Genomic DNA, 15,551 nt, shown 5'->3' with positions numbered 1-15,551 from the left:
AAAAGCTTCATGAAAATTCCTATGTCATGTTTGGTAATGTCTTTCGCAACTTGACTTCCGATAGTCAGCCAAACAGACCTGACACAAGCAAATTACACCAGTTCCACTACTATTATCTATTACAAATAATCATATTCCCAAGAGGTCTGAAATGCACACTTTTTAATTTTTTGTTTCTTTGCATATGTTTCAAACATATAGATCTAAATCAGACAACTGTAAAGGTAGTGTTACTGCATCATTTTTTTACTCATCATGTTCATTTCCGTTTCTTTTTAAAAACTTATCCATTTTGAAAGGGTTTAGTAACTTTAGTTAAATCTGTTAAAAGAAAATATATTTTAAGCATTTGCACACAAAATCAAAAGATTTCTTACTATGACACTTTCATCACCTTTAAAGTCAGCACTATACATGTACGGTACCTACTGCATGAGCGCAACTGAGCGAAATCTGGCAGAAGCATGTTCTAACCTGTAAGCGGCAAAATAGCCAAAAAATCTGAGAAACTGAGAATCGCATGAGGCAGTATCCTCTGTCTGCAGTGACACTATGGCAACAATGATCGTACTCTCAAAAAGTATTTGGTAAAAATTTTTCTTACTAAATAAATGTCAAATTAACAATAATTAATAAGAAAAAATTTTAAGAATACCGTCAAAGTGTCAAACTTTGACTGTTTTTGAGATTAAAATATCGCGAAATATATAATTTTCCTCCAATCATTAACAAAAGAAAGTGATTTTCTAGTGAAGATTGGCATTGATTTTTGTAGAATTTCACAGAAAGTTGAGAAATAGAAAGCATCTTTTTTAAATACAAAGATTTATATATAAATTTTTTAGCTTAAGTGAAGGTGCTCATGAGCACCTTCACTTAAGCTAAAAAATCCTAAAACGAGCACTCGCGAGCTCCCATTTTAGGATCAGTCGTGAGCAAAATTTATTTTTTAAAGAGTAAAACGATGCTCGTGAGCGCCAGGTTAAGAATCTCCGTCATAGAGTCTATGATTAGGAATATGATACAGGGCCAACTCAATAAGAATGGTGGCTTTAATGGATTATAGTATGGGTTTTTGAAAGTAAAGACTTGCCTGACCAATCTGGTTAATTATCATGAAGTCATAAAACAACTTTGACATTATTTACTTTAACTTGGATGAAAGGCTGTTATATAAACTGGAGCAAACAGGGATTACTGGTAAGGAGAAGAAATTGGCTAAAACACAGGAGACACAGGGTACTCATAAATATAAATTCTTCAGAAAGGACCAGTGTAGAAAGTGAAGTCTCTTAGGAGGGATTAGCACTGGCATGCCATCCTGTTTCTAACTTTACCTAATAACATTGATAAGGAAATAGAGGAAGCTGTCCAAGTTTGCTAATGACATGAAGATAGGAAGAGCAGTCAATGACCAAAATTAGGCAAGTTGCTACAAAATAACTTGGATTGGTTGCAGATATGGTCTGAAAAATGGCAACCAAAGTGAAATGCTTCTAAATATAAATTTTGCACCTAGCGTGTAGAAATGTAGGAGTTGCTGATAAACTTGAGTGAGAGAATTTCAAACTGGTTCAGAGCAAAAAGACTTCAATGTTATAATACAATCAGATATGAAAATTTACCCAGCAATATAAATAGGCAGCAAGGAGAATACACGGTGTTCCTATAAATCTTTGCAAAATATAAATATTTTAGAATTTTCCTATAAACTTTTACTTTGCAAAGTAATTTATTCTAGACCACTGGAACAAAAAAAATATTGGCAGAGTTGGTAAAATTTAAAGCAGTTTTATGGGCATTTTTTTAGTGATGAAAAAAATACAACTGATTGGAAATGTACTTATTTTTAATGGCAGATGAAGAAAAACTATGCTTCCTTGCATAATTTGGATATTGTAATACTAATGCTATTTGGACAAAAAGAAAGAGGGCATTACTGCTCAATTAAAGTACAGGGTAAATCAAAGTAGCTTCACAACTAAAAGGCCGACCAGGCTAGCCGGGTGGGTAAAGTGCCTGCCTGGCAACCCAAAGGTCGCGGGTTCGATTCCCACCTAGGGCTTGGATCAAAGTACTGCAAAAACCTTGGGAGGTGCATTATGGCCACAGAAGCCTATGCACCAACAACTACCAAAAAAAAAAAAAAAAAAAAAAAAAAACCCCAACTAAAAGTTTGTAAAATGTTTAATATGGTTAGTGTGGGCTGACAGTAGTAAAAACAAAGTCAGAGTTTTTGTGCTCATTCATTTGTTGACTGCTGAGTGCAATTTATCAACATTCAGGTGAAGAAAGAGCACAATGTATTTTTTGGAGGGAAGAAATTATGTAGGATACTCATTGAAGGATACTCCTTCAATGAGTAACATGTGTGTAAATAAAAGGAAGTGTGTCTCTATTTGCAAAAAAGGTGAGGTCATTTGAGAATAAGAAAGTGGTAAAAAATATTGATGTATGCAAAAAATTTATCATCATCTATCTACAGTTTCAACTTTATGGTAAAACAAAGAAGTGATTTTATCTGCACTAGGTGTAACTTTACTATTACATCTGCAATGATAATAAATTGTTTCTGGGAATCTGGTTTATCAACGAAGAATTTTTCTAGGCAGCAAAACATTAATAAGATGACCTACTACCTCTATCAAAAAGGCTGAAACAAAATGGAATTAAATTTTTATCATTTAAATGACAATGTCAATTTCATTCATGTGGATGACGATTTGATAGCGTCTGGAATTCCTATAGAGAGTGATATTGTAGACATTACTAAATAAAAGAGACAGTGATAAAGACAACATTGAATTCATTGAAGGTGCAATCATTACAAAATCCGTGCCATGTACTCACAAGATTAGAATGCTGCAGAGATGATGTTTTTAATGCACTAAATGTAATAAAAGGAAACCTAAGAAACCTCAAATTGAAATCGATGAAACAGGCCACACTGTTAAATTAGCTTTGTAAAAACTGAAGTGATAAATATGCATCTGTACTTTTTTTTATTTGATTATTTACGTTTTTTAAATTTATATGTATTTTTTGTTGTTTTCACATTAACCAAGAATGCTCTTTACTTATTTATTTATCTCTACTTATTCACTTTTTATTATTACGCTGATACTTAATAGATGCATGTTTTTACTTTCACAAGGTATTATGAAATCACAATGGTTAGATCAATCAAACCATCTGGTCCTATTGTGCTCATTATAACTGAGTTTGGCTGTACATCATAGTATAATAATGCAACACAAAAGCAGGTATTATTTTGGCATCAACTCCAAAAACAGCAATAATAAAACTGAAAACTTGAATTATACTACAATCTAGGCATATGTGCAATGGTTCCTACTGTTCAGAATTTTCATAAGTATCTACACAGATCTACATTTTGCACATGTGGTCTCCAGAGAGTTTTTTTAAAAGAGCTATTTCAAATGACGCGTCTGTTATTTATGAATTATCGTGAAATTTATCCTGTACATAATGCCACCTCTCATATGGTTTCCAACTAAATAGCAGACAAAGTTTAAATAAACAACAACACAAAAATAACTTTGAATATCGAAGGGGGGGCATTATGCCATCGACCATTTTTTATTTCATAAAGAAATCACTCTAGAGAGCCCACCATATCAAACACTGACTATAGGAAACTTGCACATGTTTGGAAAACTTACTCATGGAAGGGATAAAAGTCAAGCCATGTTTAGGTTTTCCATGTGTGAGGATAAACTATTAGTCAAGAAAACCTAAACACATGCCATTCTCTTTCTGAAACTCTACAAAGATATTTTACATAACTCATCCAAGACATTTATGGTTGGATGCTTTCAACATTTGTTTCCTTAAAACAGTTAAAAAAACAAGCATTGTCCTGGCTTCAATGGCAATATAGACAACCCACATATAACTATTTCTACAACACAGTTTCACTCTAACACCATTGATAAATTGCAGCAATCCTTGCACAACATGGTATTTATATAGCACGGTTTCACTCTAACTTGGTTAGAGAATAGCATCAAACCTCACAACATGGCACTTTTCAGCTTTTGTGAGGGGGAAAGCCCTGCTATTATGATGAATGTAATTTTTCAATGTTTCCATTCTTTTTTGTCCCTGCTGTTGACTTACTAGTCGTTATTAGCATTAGCAAAGGCACATGATGCAAGAAAGCAAGCTTATATAGCATCAGCCAAAAAAAAAAAAAAAAAACCACTTATTTCACCCATCCACTTTTTCCAAATGCTTGTCAATTTCTGCCTTGAATCTATTTAAGCTATCAACTTTTACAACAACAGATGGAAGTTTGTTCCAGCAATCAACTACCCGCTGGCTAAAGGCAAACTTCTGCACATCTATCTTCCCTTTACAAAACCATGCTGAGTATCCTTCAGAATTCCATTTCTATCTAAATGATCCTGAATTCCATCCTTGATCATTTCCTCCATGTTGCTGTTGTTTGTGCTTGGATTTTTCTGGTGCAAAGGCTACTAGGCCATATTGCACCTATCATAGTATTTAATACTAGTTTTATTGGCTTCTATGGAAGCAGTTAGAAATGGTTATATAAACCTATTCGTTTCAGAAAGAAGAACATTTTGTAAGGTTTGAATTTTTGCCTATGATATGGCTAAGTGACAATTCCTGTAAGTTTGAGAGAGAAGTGAATTAAAATAGACGGGAATTGTTATACAAGGTGCATTCCAGGAGTACGTGTTTTATTATGAGTGGCCTGGGGCAATGTGAACACTGTGGAGGGTCATTACCTGATAACAGGAATAGATGGGACAAACGAGTGTGGCCTATTCGGACTCTGGCCAGGACTACCTCTTCTTATCTGTTTGTACGGAAATTGGAGACCCATAATTGCAGTACAGGTTTAATTTCAAGAAGTTTGTTATGAATATGCGTTTGCCACTGAAGTGTCCATCGTTCCTTACATATATTTCATATATGCATTTTGTAATCACTGAATGGGACCAGAAAATTCATTGGGGCTGTGCTGGATGGATGCTTGGTAGCATCATCTGCATTTTTGTTTCCTGGTATTCCAGTATGGCCTGGAAATTACCTCCACGATTTTCCCTACTACTGAAGTTAGACTGACCAGAAAGTAATTTTCCACTACACTCTTAGGAATCGCATTTATGTATTAGCATTATACTGGCACTTTTCCAATCCAGTGATATTCTTATAATTAGCCTCAATGGTTCAATGCACTCACTTGCCACTTCGCTTAAGATTATAGGATATATGCCATCAACCCCAGGAGCCTTACTGGCCTATAGGCTCAAAAGTTTTTTTCACTAAATAAACATGTTAAATTTCAACATCATTAATTACATTTTTTTCAACTTCATTCCCATAATTTCTCATTGACATAATGGGATTTTGTTGAGTTCATCTGCAACTTCAGCTGGAGTATCTAATACTATCCCATGTCCATTACATAAGGGTCTGATCTGGTTTGTCCTTCTCTTCTTTGCATTTATATATATGAAGAATTCCTTATCTCTACTCTTTGCTAGCAATATCTCATAACCTGTCTTGGCCAGCATAACCTTTTCTGTGGCACTATCACAGATCACTTTGTAGCTGTTATAGATTTCAGTACTTTTTATTGCTCTAACTTTTCCATGCCATCTTTTTCTGCTCAAGTAATCTGGCAACTTCATTATTCATCCAACCTGAAGTCGTCCTCGTGGAATATTCTTTTAATGGTATATAAGCATTCAATGCTTCTGTGATTTAGACATCACAGAAGCACTGAATATTTAGAATATGAATAGAATTTGAATGTTTTATAGGTAAACCATAATTCAATTGTATTCACACTCTATGAGATATCTACCCAGTTAATAGAAGCCACGTAGCACGTTAAGGCATCGTAATTTCCTCTCCTGAAATTATAACCCATTCCTTTGCCTTTCTGCTGCCTCTCTCTCTCTCTCTCTCTCTCTCTCTCTCTCTCTCTCTCTCTTCATCGTCCACTGTAGAACTCTGTGATCACTTCCTGCTACTGATTCCTGTACAGCCAGCCCTATTATGTCTTCTGGTTCATGGGTGATGATGAGGTCTAGAATATTCTTTTCCTTAATACTTTCCCTGTCATGTTGAAACAAATAGCAATCAATCTAGTTGATTTAAAATCTTTTGTCAATTAGAAGCAAAATCAATTACAAGCAAATTAAAATCACATTTATTTAAAGAATGGTTTCTAAATTGTTTTGTGCGAGCTGTGGAAAACTATTTAAAGGGAAAAAAACCTAGATTTCAAAGTTATGTTACTATTGGATAATGAGGCAGGCCATCGAAAAGGTTTAAGTCATCCAAACATTGAAGTAATGTTCCTACTACCTAATAATAACTTTTTTAATTCATCCATTAGATCAAGGCATTATATCTACCTTTAAAACTCATTACATCAGAAAATCATTACAATGGATTTTGGAAAAAACTGATTCCGAATCTATTGAAGCAATGGAGGCATGGAAACATTTTTCAATTGTGGACTGTATCAGAATCAGCTTTATGGCTCGAAGAAGTAAAACCATCAACATTAAATGCGTGTTGGAAAAATGTATGGCCAGAGTTAGTTCATTCAGGTATGGTCGAACCTGCAGAAAACAAAATCAGTGCGACAGAAGAACCTTGCTAAGTCGGTAGGAGGGGCAGGTTTTGATGATACGACTACTGAAGATGCTCAAGAATTACTGGTAGAGAAAGAGGCTAGTGAATTTGGTAGAAATGGCATCGGAGGTAATCTAAGTCAATTCAGAGGATTACAGCGCAGATGAAAATTCTGAAGTTCCAAATTTTACACTAAAAAGCATATGGGAAGGCACAAACTTAGCTGAGCAATTAGAATCTTATTTTTTGAATGAAGATTCTTCGACTGAAAGGAGCACAAAGTTCAAAAGGGAGCTTCAAAAATGCTTAGCTCCATGTCATGAAATTTACAAAGATCTATCATGCAAAAGCAAACAAACCCAGATTACTGATATTTTAAAGAGAGCAGAGGATACACGAAATCCAGATGCTTCAGAAGAAAGTTCAGAAGGTGAAGATATTCTGCAACAGAGAAAATGTTCTCGTTTGATTGTGCTTAGCAGCAATGAAGAGGAAGAAAATTAAATGAACATACATTATCTAACATATATGCATCACAGTTTGTAAGACATTTGTTCAGTTATTAATATTTTTAATAAAAATTAAGCTTCCGATAGTTATAAAAAAATGGTGTATTTTTGTTAGCTTTTGGAGTGTAACCCCCCTTTTTGTACTGGTTCTTAGTCCATATAACATGGTTTCAAACTACACGAAATTTTATAGGAACTGTGTTATATGACAGTTACTTGTATTCTTAATATTAAGTTACAAACTGTTCTGGAACAAATATTATATTATTACACTGAAGAAGTTTTAAATTTAAAAACCGCCTCAATATCTGAATTTTTAATAACAGTTAAAAGTAATGATGGGTATAATCAAAATAATCTATTATGGCATTTTCATAATGGATTGTATGCAAATTAGGTGATTGCAAAATTGATAAGGGAAAAAGCACAACAGTAAAGGAACTTGATCCAATGTTATCAATATTAAATGTATGCAAAGTGCCACCATTTGGCCAATAGATCCATTCAATCACTGCTGTTTTTGATGTGACAATAAACTAATTTGCACAATTGATTATGAAAATGCCATAATTGATTATTTCAATCACTGAAATAATCAATTATTAATTACTGAATCAATTTCAATCACTGAAATAATCAATTATTAATCATTCAATTATGAAAGTCCTTTGATTATACCATTACTATTTAGAAGTAGAGAAAAAATACATTTTTGACATATTTTAATATATTTTGACATATTTTTTCATTACATTCTTTTCCCCGAATGTAATGAAAGAAATTTTAAAATTCCTTTTGCTACATTTGAGTGGACACAGAATGGATAAATGCTGAATCACTTATCATTCAGTATTCGAAAAAAGAAACTCAAACTCTGAAATTACTCTTCTATTTACCTCAACTGATCTCTTTCTTCAAGTAGTTGATTTATCACTTCTTCAGCATCTTCATAATCCTAGAATTGATTTAAATCAATCAGTACATTAGTATTTATCATATAGTACAAGTATAACAAATAATAATCAATAAAAAATAATAATATGTGTGTCAGTGTATATTAGAAGTCACCCAAATTAGGTACATAGCAATAAGTTTTTGTATATTATCTCATGTGTCTAGGTAACATACTTTACCTACACATTCTCCATATATATATATATATATATATATATATATATATGTGTGTGTGTGTGTACTTCCAGGGTTTGGCCACATATGCCTGCATGGCCTATGAACACAACAGTATGCAAGCTCATATATATGTTAGGCATCTGTATAGTACTTATTGTGCTTTTACTATAATAACTATATATATATATATATATATATATATATACTATCATTGATTTGTATTAAATATTAACATAAATTAAATTATAATAAAGGGAATAAATAAATAAATAATTAGGCATTCATTAGAGGCAGCGACATGCAATTCCTCCATATGAAGCTGAAATACATCCAATATTTTAAATTAAATAAAACATAAGCCAGTAGTATGGCAAAAACTATAGAGCGAAAATTAACATAAAAATAACCCAAATAAATAAACAAACAAACGAAAAGAGAAATAGACATAATAGTAGCCGGATAACCCTTATGTAATTTCGAGTTTTAAATCCGATTAATAAAACTATACAAATTTTAGAATAATGCCAATTATATAATAATTTAGCGGTACCCCCCAGAGGTACCAGTTCCGAAAGACGTGAAATATCACTAAAAGAGGGTTAAAGGAACTACCAAACGATAACAAAATCAAAATAAATTAAAGTAAAATATAGACTTGATTTTGTTATCGTTTGGTAGTTCCTTTAACCTTCTTTTGGTGATATTTCACGTCTTTCGAAACTGGTACCTCTGGGGAGTACCGCTAAATTATTATATAATTGGCATTATTCTAAAATTTGTATAGTTTTATTAATCGGATTTAAAACTCGAAATTACATAAGGGTTATCGGGCTACTATTATGTCTATTTCTCTTTTCGTTCGTTTGTTTATTTATTTGGGTTATTTTTATGTTAATTTTCGCTCTATAGTTTTTGCCATACTACTGGCTTATGTTTTATTTAATTTAAAATATTGGATATATATATATATATATATATATATATATATATATATATATATATATATATATAGAGAGAGAGAGAGAGAGAGAGAGAGAGAGAGAGAGAGAGAGAGAGAGAGAGAGAGAGAGAGAGAGAGAGATTTCAAATTTTTTTACTTTGGGGAAACAGGCTAAACAGTCATGTGATTAATTTCATTCTTAAATATGCGAGTCATCCCACTTTGTGGTATAAATTTGATCTTGTTTACTATTATTTTTTTATATGAAAATAACACAAGGTTTGCATACCTAGTATTAACATTTTGGCAAACTTCATTTTTCTATCCAAAACATTAATCTTTTGATGAAAATAAATTAAAAAAAAAAATCTGGTGTGGGCATGAGTACAGCACATTTTTTGACAGATTTTTTCCCTTTTTTTTTAACAACTGGTACAGCAAAATCCTGGGGCTTCTTTGTATATGACTAATACTTATTATCTGATTATGCGTGACAGCTGTATTTCCTCAATTCTAAAACAAGTAATAATACAAGTTAAAGGCAAACCTGATGTTGACAGAATATTAAAATTCACACCTGCTTAAGGGATACCAAACACATATCCAAGTTTATATACAAGTACAAGAACAAATATTAAAAATAGCAATGGACAGAAGCCATTATTTTTTTTTTGCATTGAATTCAACAAAATTTATGCTCATCTTTCAATGAACTTTGCACCAAAGGTTCAGCACGTACTATATGTAAATTCTTCAAAGATGTGGATTTATCTTTTTTTTTCCTTTCATATCCACCATGAAAGACAATTTTCAATAAAATTTTTTCAAGTAGAAAATAAGTTGTGATGTATGCATTAATTTTCTTAATCACTTGTATATTACAGTAATTAAAAAAATCATGCTAACATGCTCTAGTACATTATCACATAACCACTTACTTTATTAGCATTATCATTAGTACAGGCATATAATGCAAGAAAGCAAGATTATATATAGCATGAGCCAAAAAAAAAAAAAAAAAAAAACCTTCCCATTTTACCCATCCATTTTTTCCAAATGTCTGTCTAGTTCTGCCCTGAATTTATTTAAGCTATCAACTTCCACAATGACAGATGGAAGTTTGTTCCAGCAATCAACTAAGCTGGCTAAAGGAAAATTTCCCCACATCTATTTGACAACTGTGTTTCCCTCAATTTCAGTTTATGCCCTCTAAGGTTTGTAATTAATCTGATCAAGAGGAAGAATTTCATCAGTGTTGAGCCTGCTCAATCCATTCAAGGCCTTGTACACCTCAATTAGATCACCTTGCAGGTGCTTGGTCTCCAGACACTGCAATTCGAGGAACTCAAGCCTTTTTTCGTAAGAGCATTCCCTTTGTTTCCCTCAACAGTCTTGTTGTCCTTTTCTATACTCATTCTAGCAGCTGCACATCCTTCCTAAAATGAAGCTTCCAGACCTGTATGCAGTACTCAAGATTTGGACTGACCATTGCCTTATACAAGGGAATAATCACCTCCTTATCCCTGCAAGCAAAATTTCTGTATATCATTGACAAAACCCCATCACCTACTCTGTCAGACTGTCTGCACTGCTCAGAAAACTTCATATCTGACTGCACAATTACCCCCAGGTCTCTTTCATTCTCCACTACCCTGAGTGTAACACCACCCAACACATTTCTCTTGGGTTACTGCTACCAATATGCAGTACTTCGCATTTGTCAATGTTAAACTTTAGTTGCCACCTCTCAGTCCATCTGTCCAACTTTTCCAGATCCTGTTGTAGCAGTATACTGTCATTAACAATCCTTCCAACCTTTGAATCATCTGAAAACTTTAACATTAAGCTTGATTAACCTTCATCAATATCATTGATAAATATACAAAACAACAATGGGCTAACATTGAACCCTGGGGGACACCACTAATAACATTAGCCCATGAAGAGTAGTATCCACTGATTACCACTCTCTGTCTTAGTAGTAGTGGCATGTGATGCAAGAAAGCAAGTGTATGAGCTTATGCAACATCAGCCAAAAAAAAAAAAAAAAAAAAACACACACCATTCCCTCCAAATGCCTGTCCAGTTCCTCCTTAAATTTATTTAACCTATCAACTTCCACAACAACAGATGAAAGTTTGTTCCAGCAATTAATCACCCACTGGCTAAAGGCAAATTTCCACACATCTATTCTACATCTGTCTTTTCTTAATTTGAATTTATGTCCCCTTAGGTTCGTAATCTGAACAACTGGAAGGATCCCATCAGAATTCAGCGTGATGGGATCATCACGCTGAATTCTGATGCGCTGAATGCTCAACCCATTCAAGGCCTTACACACCTCAATCAGATCATCGTGCAAGTGCCTAGTCTCCAGCCACTGCAATTTGCAGAACTTAAGCCTCTCTTTGTAAGAGGATCCCTTCATTCCCCTAAGCAATCTTGTTGCCCTTCTCTGTACACGCTCAAGCAAATCTACATCCTTCCTAAAATGAGGCCTCCAGACCTGTACGCAGTACTCAAGGTGTGTCCTGACCATTGCCTTATACAGAGGGACAATCACCTCCTTTTCCCTGCTAGCAAAATTCCTATATATCATCGACAAAACCCCATGACCTGCCCTGGCAGCCTGTCTGCATTGCTCAGAAAACTTCATATCTGACTGCACAATTACTCCCAGATCTTTTTCATTTTCTACCACCTTAAGTGTAGAACCACACAGTTGGTACGTTTCTCTGGGGTTACTTCTACCCATATGCAGTACTTTGCATTTGTCAAAGTTAAACTTCAGTTGCCACTTCTTAGCCCATCTGCCCAAATTTTCTAGATCCTGTTGCAGTAGCACACTCCCATTACTGTCATTAACAACCCTGCCAACGAATAGATTTTGCTCTCCGATTTCTGGCTGATATGATGATACATGAACTTGATGATACATGGGCTCAAATAATTTGTGGTCTGATGAGGCACATTTCACTCTTCATGGGGCTGTAAATGCACAAAACTGCTGAATATTCTCGTCCATCTGCTGTGCATGAAAGACCACTACAAAGTTCATACATTACAGTATGGTGTGGATTTGCAGCAAGTTTATAATTGGACCATTTTTCTTTGAAGAGTCTAAACCTCATAGCCCCATAAGGTGTACGGTAACTAGTTCACAGTACTGCGCTCTTCTAAGAGATCACATTATTCCAGCTCTGCAAAAAAGGCACTGCTTGGAGACTGTAGTGTTCATGCAAGATGGTGCCTCTCCCCATGTTGGTTGACAACTGAAGAAACTGTTCCATACAACATTTGGAAATGAGAGCATCATTTCCAGAGACATTCCGCAGTTCTGGCCAGCCTGATCACTAGATCTCAATCCCTGTGATTTCCGGCTATGGAGATACCTGAAAGATAGAGTTTATTGTGGTGGCATACAGACGCTTGTCGATCTGAAAGCAAGCATTAAACAACATGTTTCCAACATCTTCAATGAGATGCTACACGGAACTGTATTGCACGCAGTCCTCCGTTTTCAGAATGTCATCTGAAGTGAAGGAAAGCACATAGAACAATATCTGTAGATTTTTAAGTTCTGATATTAAAATCTAATCCTAAATTAAATATTCCATCTCATGTTTACAGTGCCAATTTCTCAATGGTGGCAGAAATTTGAACTAATTATTTTTCTTCTACAAATCGCTTCCCCATACCCTAAATGATACTCATACCCACTGATTTTCATGGACCCTATCTCTAGCTGTTTTGACACTAGGGTCTCCTTAATAGGGAAACTTATTTTATAACCACCCGGTATATCTCGAACCCTTAGCATAAGGTATAACGTAAAACTAGATAGCATATTATGCAGAAGAGTGTTAGGAATCTGTTTTTAGCTTAGTATAGTATTATCAATTAATCAATAAAATTTATTAATCTTATTTAATATGAGGCCCCATCAAGCTCTCAGTTGCCCAACTCACCACCAGAGCTCATTCCCGTGCATCATGCAACACAGTGGCAATCTCAAAGGTAGAATGAACTGGTCCCACAGGAACTAGTTATTGTTGGTGACTATTGTCAGGGAGATGGAGAATATATGCAAAAAAGGAATGTGCAACAGGGCCAGGGTATGCCTGCCAGGGGAAAAGGTTGATGATGTACAGCAGATATCATCTTTTAAGGGCACAAAAGGTGATATTGTTGACCACATTGGCACTAATCACATTAAGAGTAAGAGGTCTACATATTCACTTAACAAATACAGGGCAACGTTGAAAAAAAGTCACAAGTTAAGGTTAAATTTGAAAATGTCTACAATTCTACCCAGACACCATAGGAGGGAGCATACGATGAGAGCCTTGTCATTCAAAATGCCCTGGAGAGATTGTGCAAGGCTCATGGGATAGATTTTTTTAAGCATGGTCTGTCTGTCCTTGTTAACAGGAGAGACTGTTTCTACAGGGGTACATTTAAATAGAAAGGATTCAAGCATATTTGCTGATGCTATCAAGGTAGTGTTAGATGGGTAGGAAAACTGCTAGCTTGGGGGGGGGGGGATTCACAGACTAAGAGATTAAGTGGCCGCAGGCAGAGGGGAAAGTGATTCTTGCACTGTTTTTATTAGAATGAGCAGCAGTCTGGAAAGCAAGGTGCCAAGGATTTCAAGGACTGCTGGGAGTCATCATAGAACAGGTAAATACGTGGGCTGTGTTAGGGTAACTATGAGTGGGAACACGTGCCCGTATACTTGCATGTACACCAATGCTAGAAGTATAGTTAATAAATTTAATGAGTTTGAAGTGCTGGTCAAGACATCAAAGGTGGATATTGTTGGGATATCAGAGACATGGTGTCATATGGATATAAGTAGTGCAGAATTGGAATTTGGAGAGTACAATGTGTACAGAAAGGATAGACAGGACAGGAAGGGAGGGAGGAGGGAGTTATACTGCTAGTTAAGAACCACATAAAATCTAAGGAAGTGTATCCAATTAACATTGGTGGACAATGCAATGCTGAGTCAGTGTGGTGTGACATAAGCACTGGGAAAGGGAAAATGAGAGTAGGTGTGAGTTATAGGCATAATGACTCTGATGAGTATAATGAACAATTGTGCAGAGAAATAGAGTGGGCCAGTAAATCAGAATGTCTTATAATAGGGAATTTTAACTTTTCAGATATAGACTGGAAATTGTAGGTTGGTCACTCACAAACTAGTAAGACTTTTTTGGATTTATTGTATGACTGTTTCTACAGCAACATGTTCAAGGGGTAACCAGAGGAGTAATACTCTTGATCTGATTATCAGCAGTGATTATTCATGCATTAGAAATTTGCAGATAAAGGAACAACTGGGTGACAGTGATCACGGTGTACTGATGTGGGTTTTACTTAAAGATGTAACTACCATCAAGGATAAAGCGAAAGGTTTTTTGCTTTCGTAAAGGTGAGTACAGTGGTCTCTCAGACAGTTTTTTTAATGGCCGCAGGTACTTCGTTCCTGGTGACAATTCTTGGACGAATGTCCGTAGTTAAGCACTTAAAATATCACAAAGCGATTAAAAAGTCTTTAACACTGTGCACGAAACAGCCTAAATACACCTTAGCACCTCAAAACCATATGCATTTTTCTAATACCAGGTGTTTCTAATTCCCAGACCTGATTTTAAATTTAATTTTTACTGTGTGCTTAAATTCTTCTACTGCAATTCCATGATCAGACAAGTTTTTGTCATAAAGGTCATCTAATAAGTCAGAGACATCTTTATTGATGTCAAAAATTATTAATGTAGGATTGAGTTTCTTTGGTAGATCCACAGACAAATTTAATTCTTTAAATTTATTACAGCTTTGAAGCTTATCTAGATCATTCTGTGACACAGTTTTTATCAATATACCTTTTTCACAAACCTTTCTCACTGATCTTATTTTTAACTGTTTAACCCCTTCCTGGAACATTTTTTTCCTGAAAATGTGCCATAACGGATCAACTTTTTTTATTTTACAGATTAAAAGTATGCATCATGCGAATACTCATTGTATAGTTTTTTATAAATTTTTTAGTACACATTTGGGCTATCCCGAGTTATCTTGTGTATGCCAAAAAGTGTGCAAATTATACAGATTTTTTTTAATAAATTAGTGCTTGAGCTAAAAGAAAGGAACAAAACAATACTCTTCACTATTCGTTATATAAATAAATTTAAAAAATCAAGTGGAACGCACAAGCAGTAACCTCCCGCCACAAGCGATAATCGTAAGCTAACTACATTCTGACACACAGCTGCTGCAGGCACCCACTTGAACTGCAGCCTGTTACAGGCTGCAGTTCAAGAGGATTCCGA

At 34.8% G+C, this 15,551-nt stretch overlaps 1 protein-coding gene across 1 annotated transcript in view; it reads right to left on the bottom strand.

Moving 5' to 3' along the window:
• The window catches only part of Nt5c (5' nucleotidase C), a 167,190-nt gene that overhangs the window by 30,096 nt on the left and 121,543 nt on the right, over positions 1–15,551 (bottom strand). The window contains exon 13 of the mRNA XM_090369349.1: positions 8,045–8,103. Coding sequence (XP_090225475.1) covers positions 8,045–8,103 — 59 coding nt within the window. The remainder of the gene's footprint in view (positions 1–8,044; positions 8,104–15,551) is intronic.

This window comes from Mastigoproctus giganteus, chromosome 1 (genome assembly GCF_048544385.1).
Source record: "Mastigoproctus giganteus isolate SK-2022 chromosome 1, ASM4854438v1, whole genome shotgun sequence".
Taxonomy (NCBI): Eukaryota; Metazoa; Arthropoda; class Arachnida; order Uropygi; family Thelyphonidae; genus Mastigoproctus; species Mastigoproctus giganteus.
This window is presented reverse-complemented; position numbering and strand designations above follow the sequence as displayed.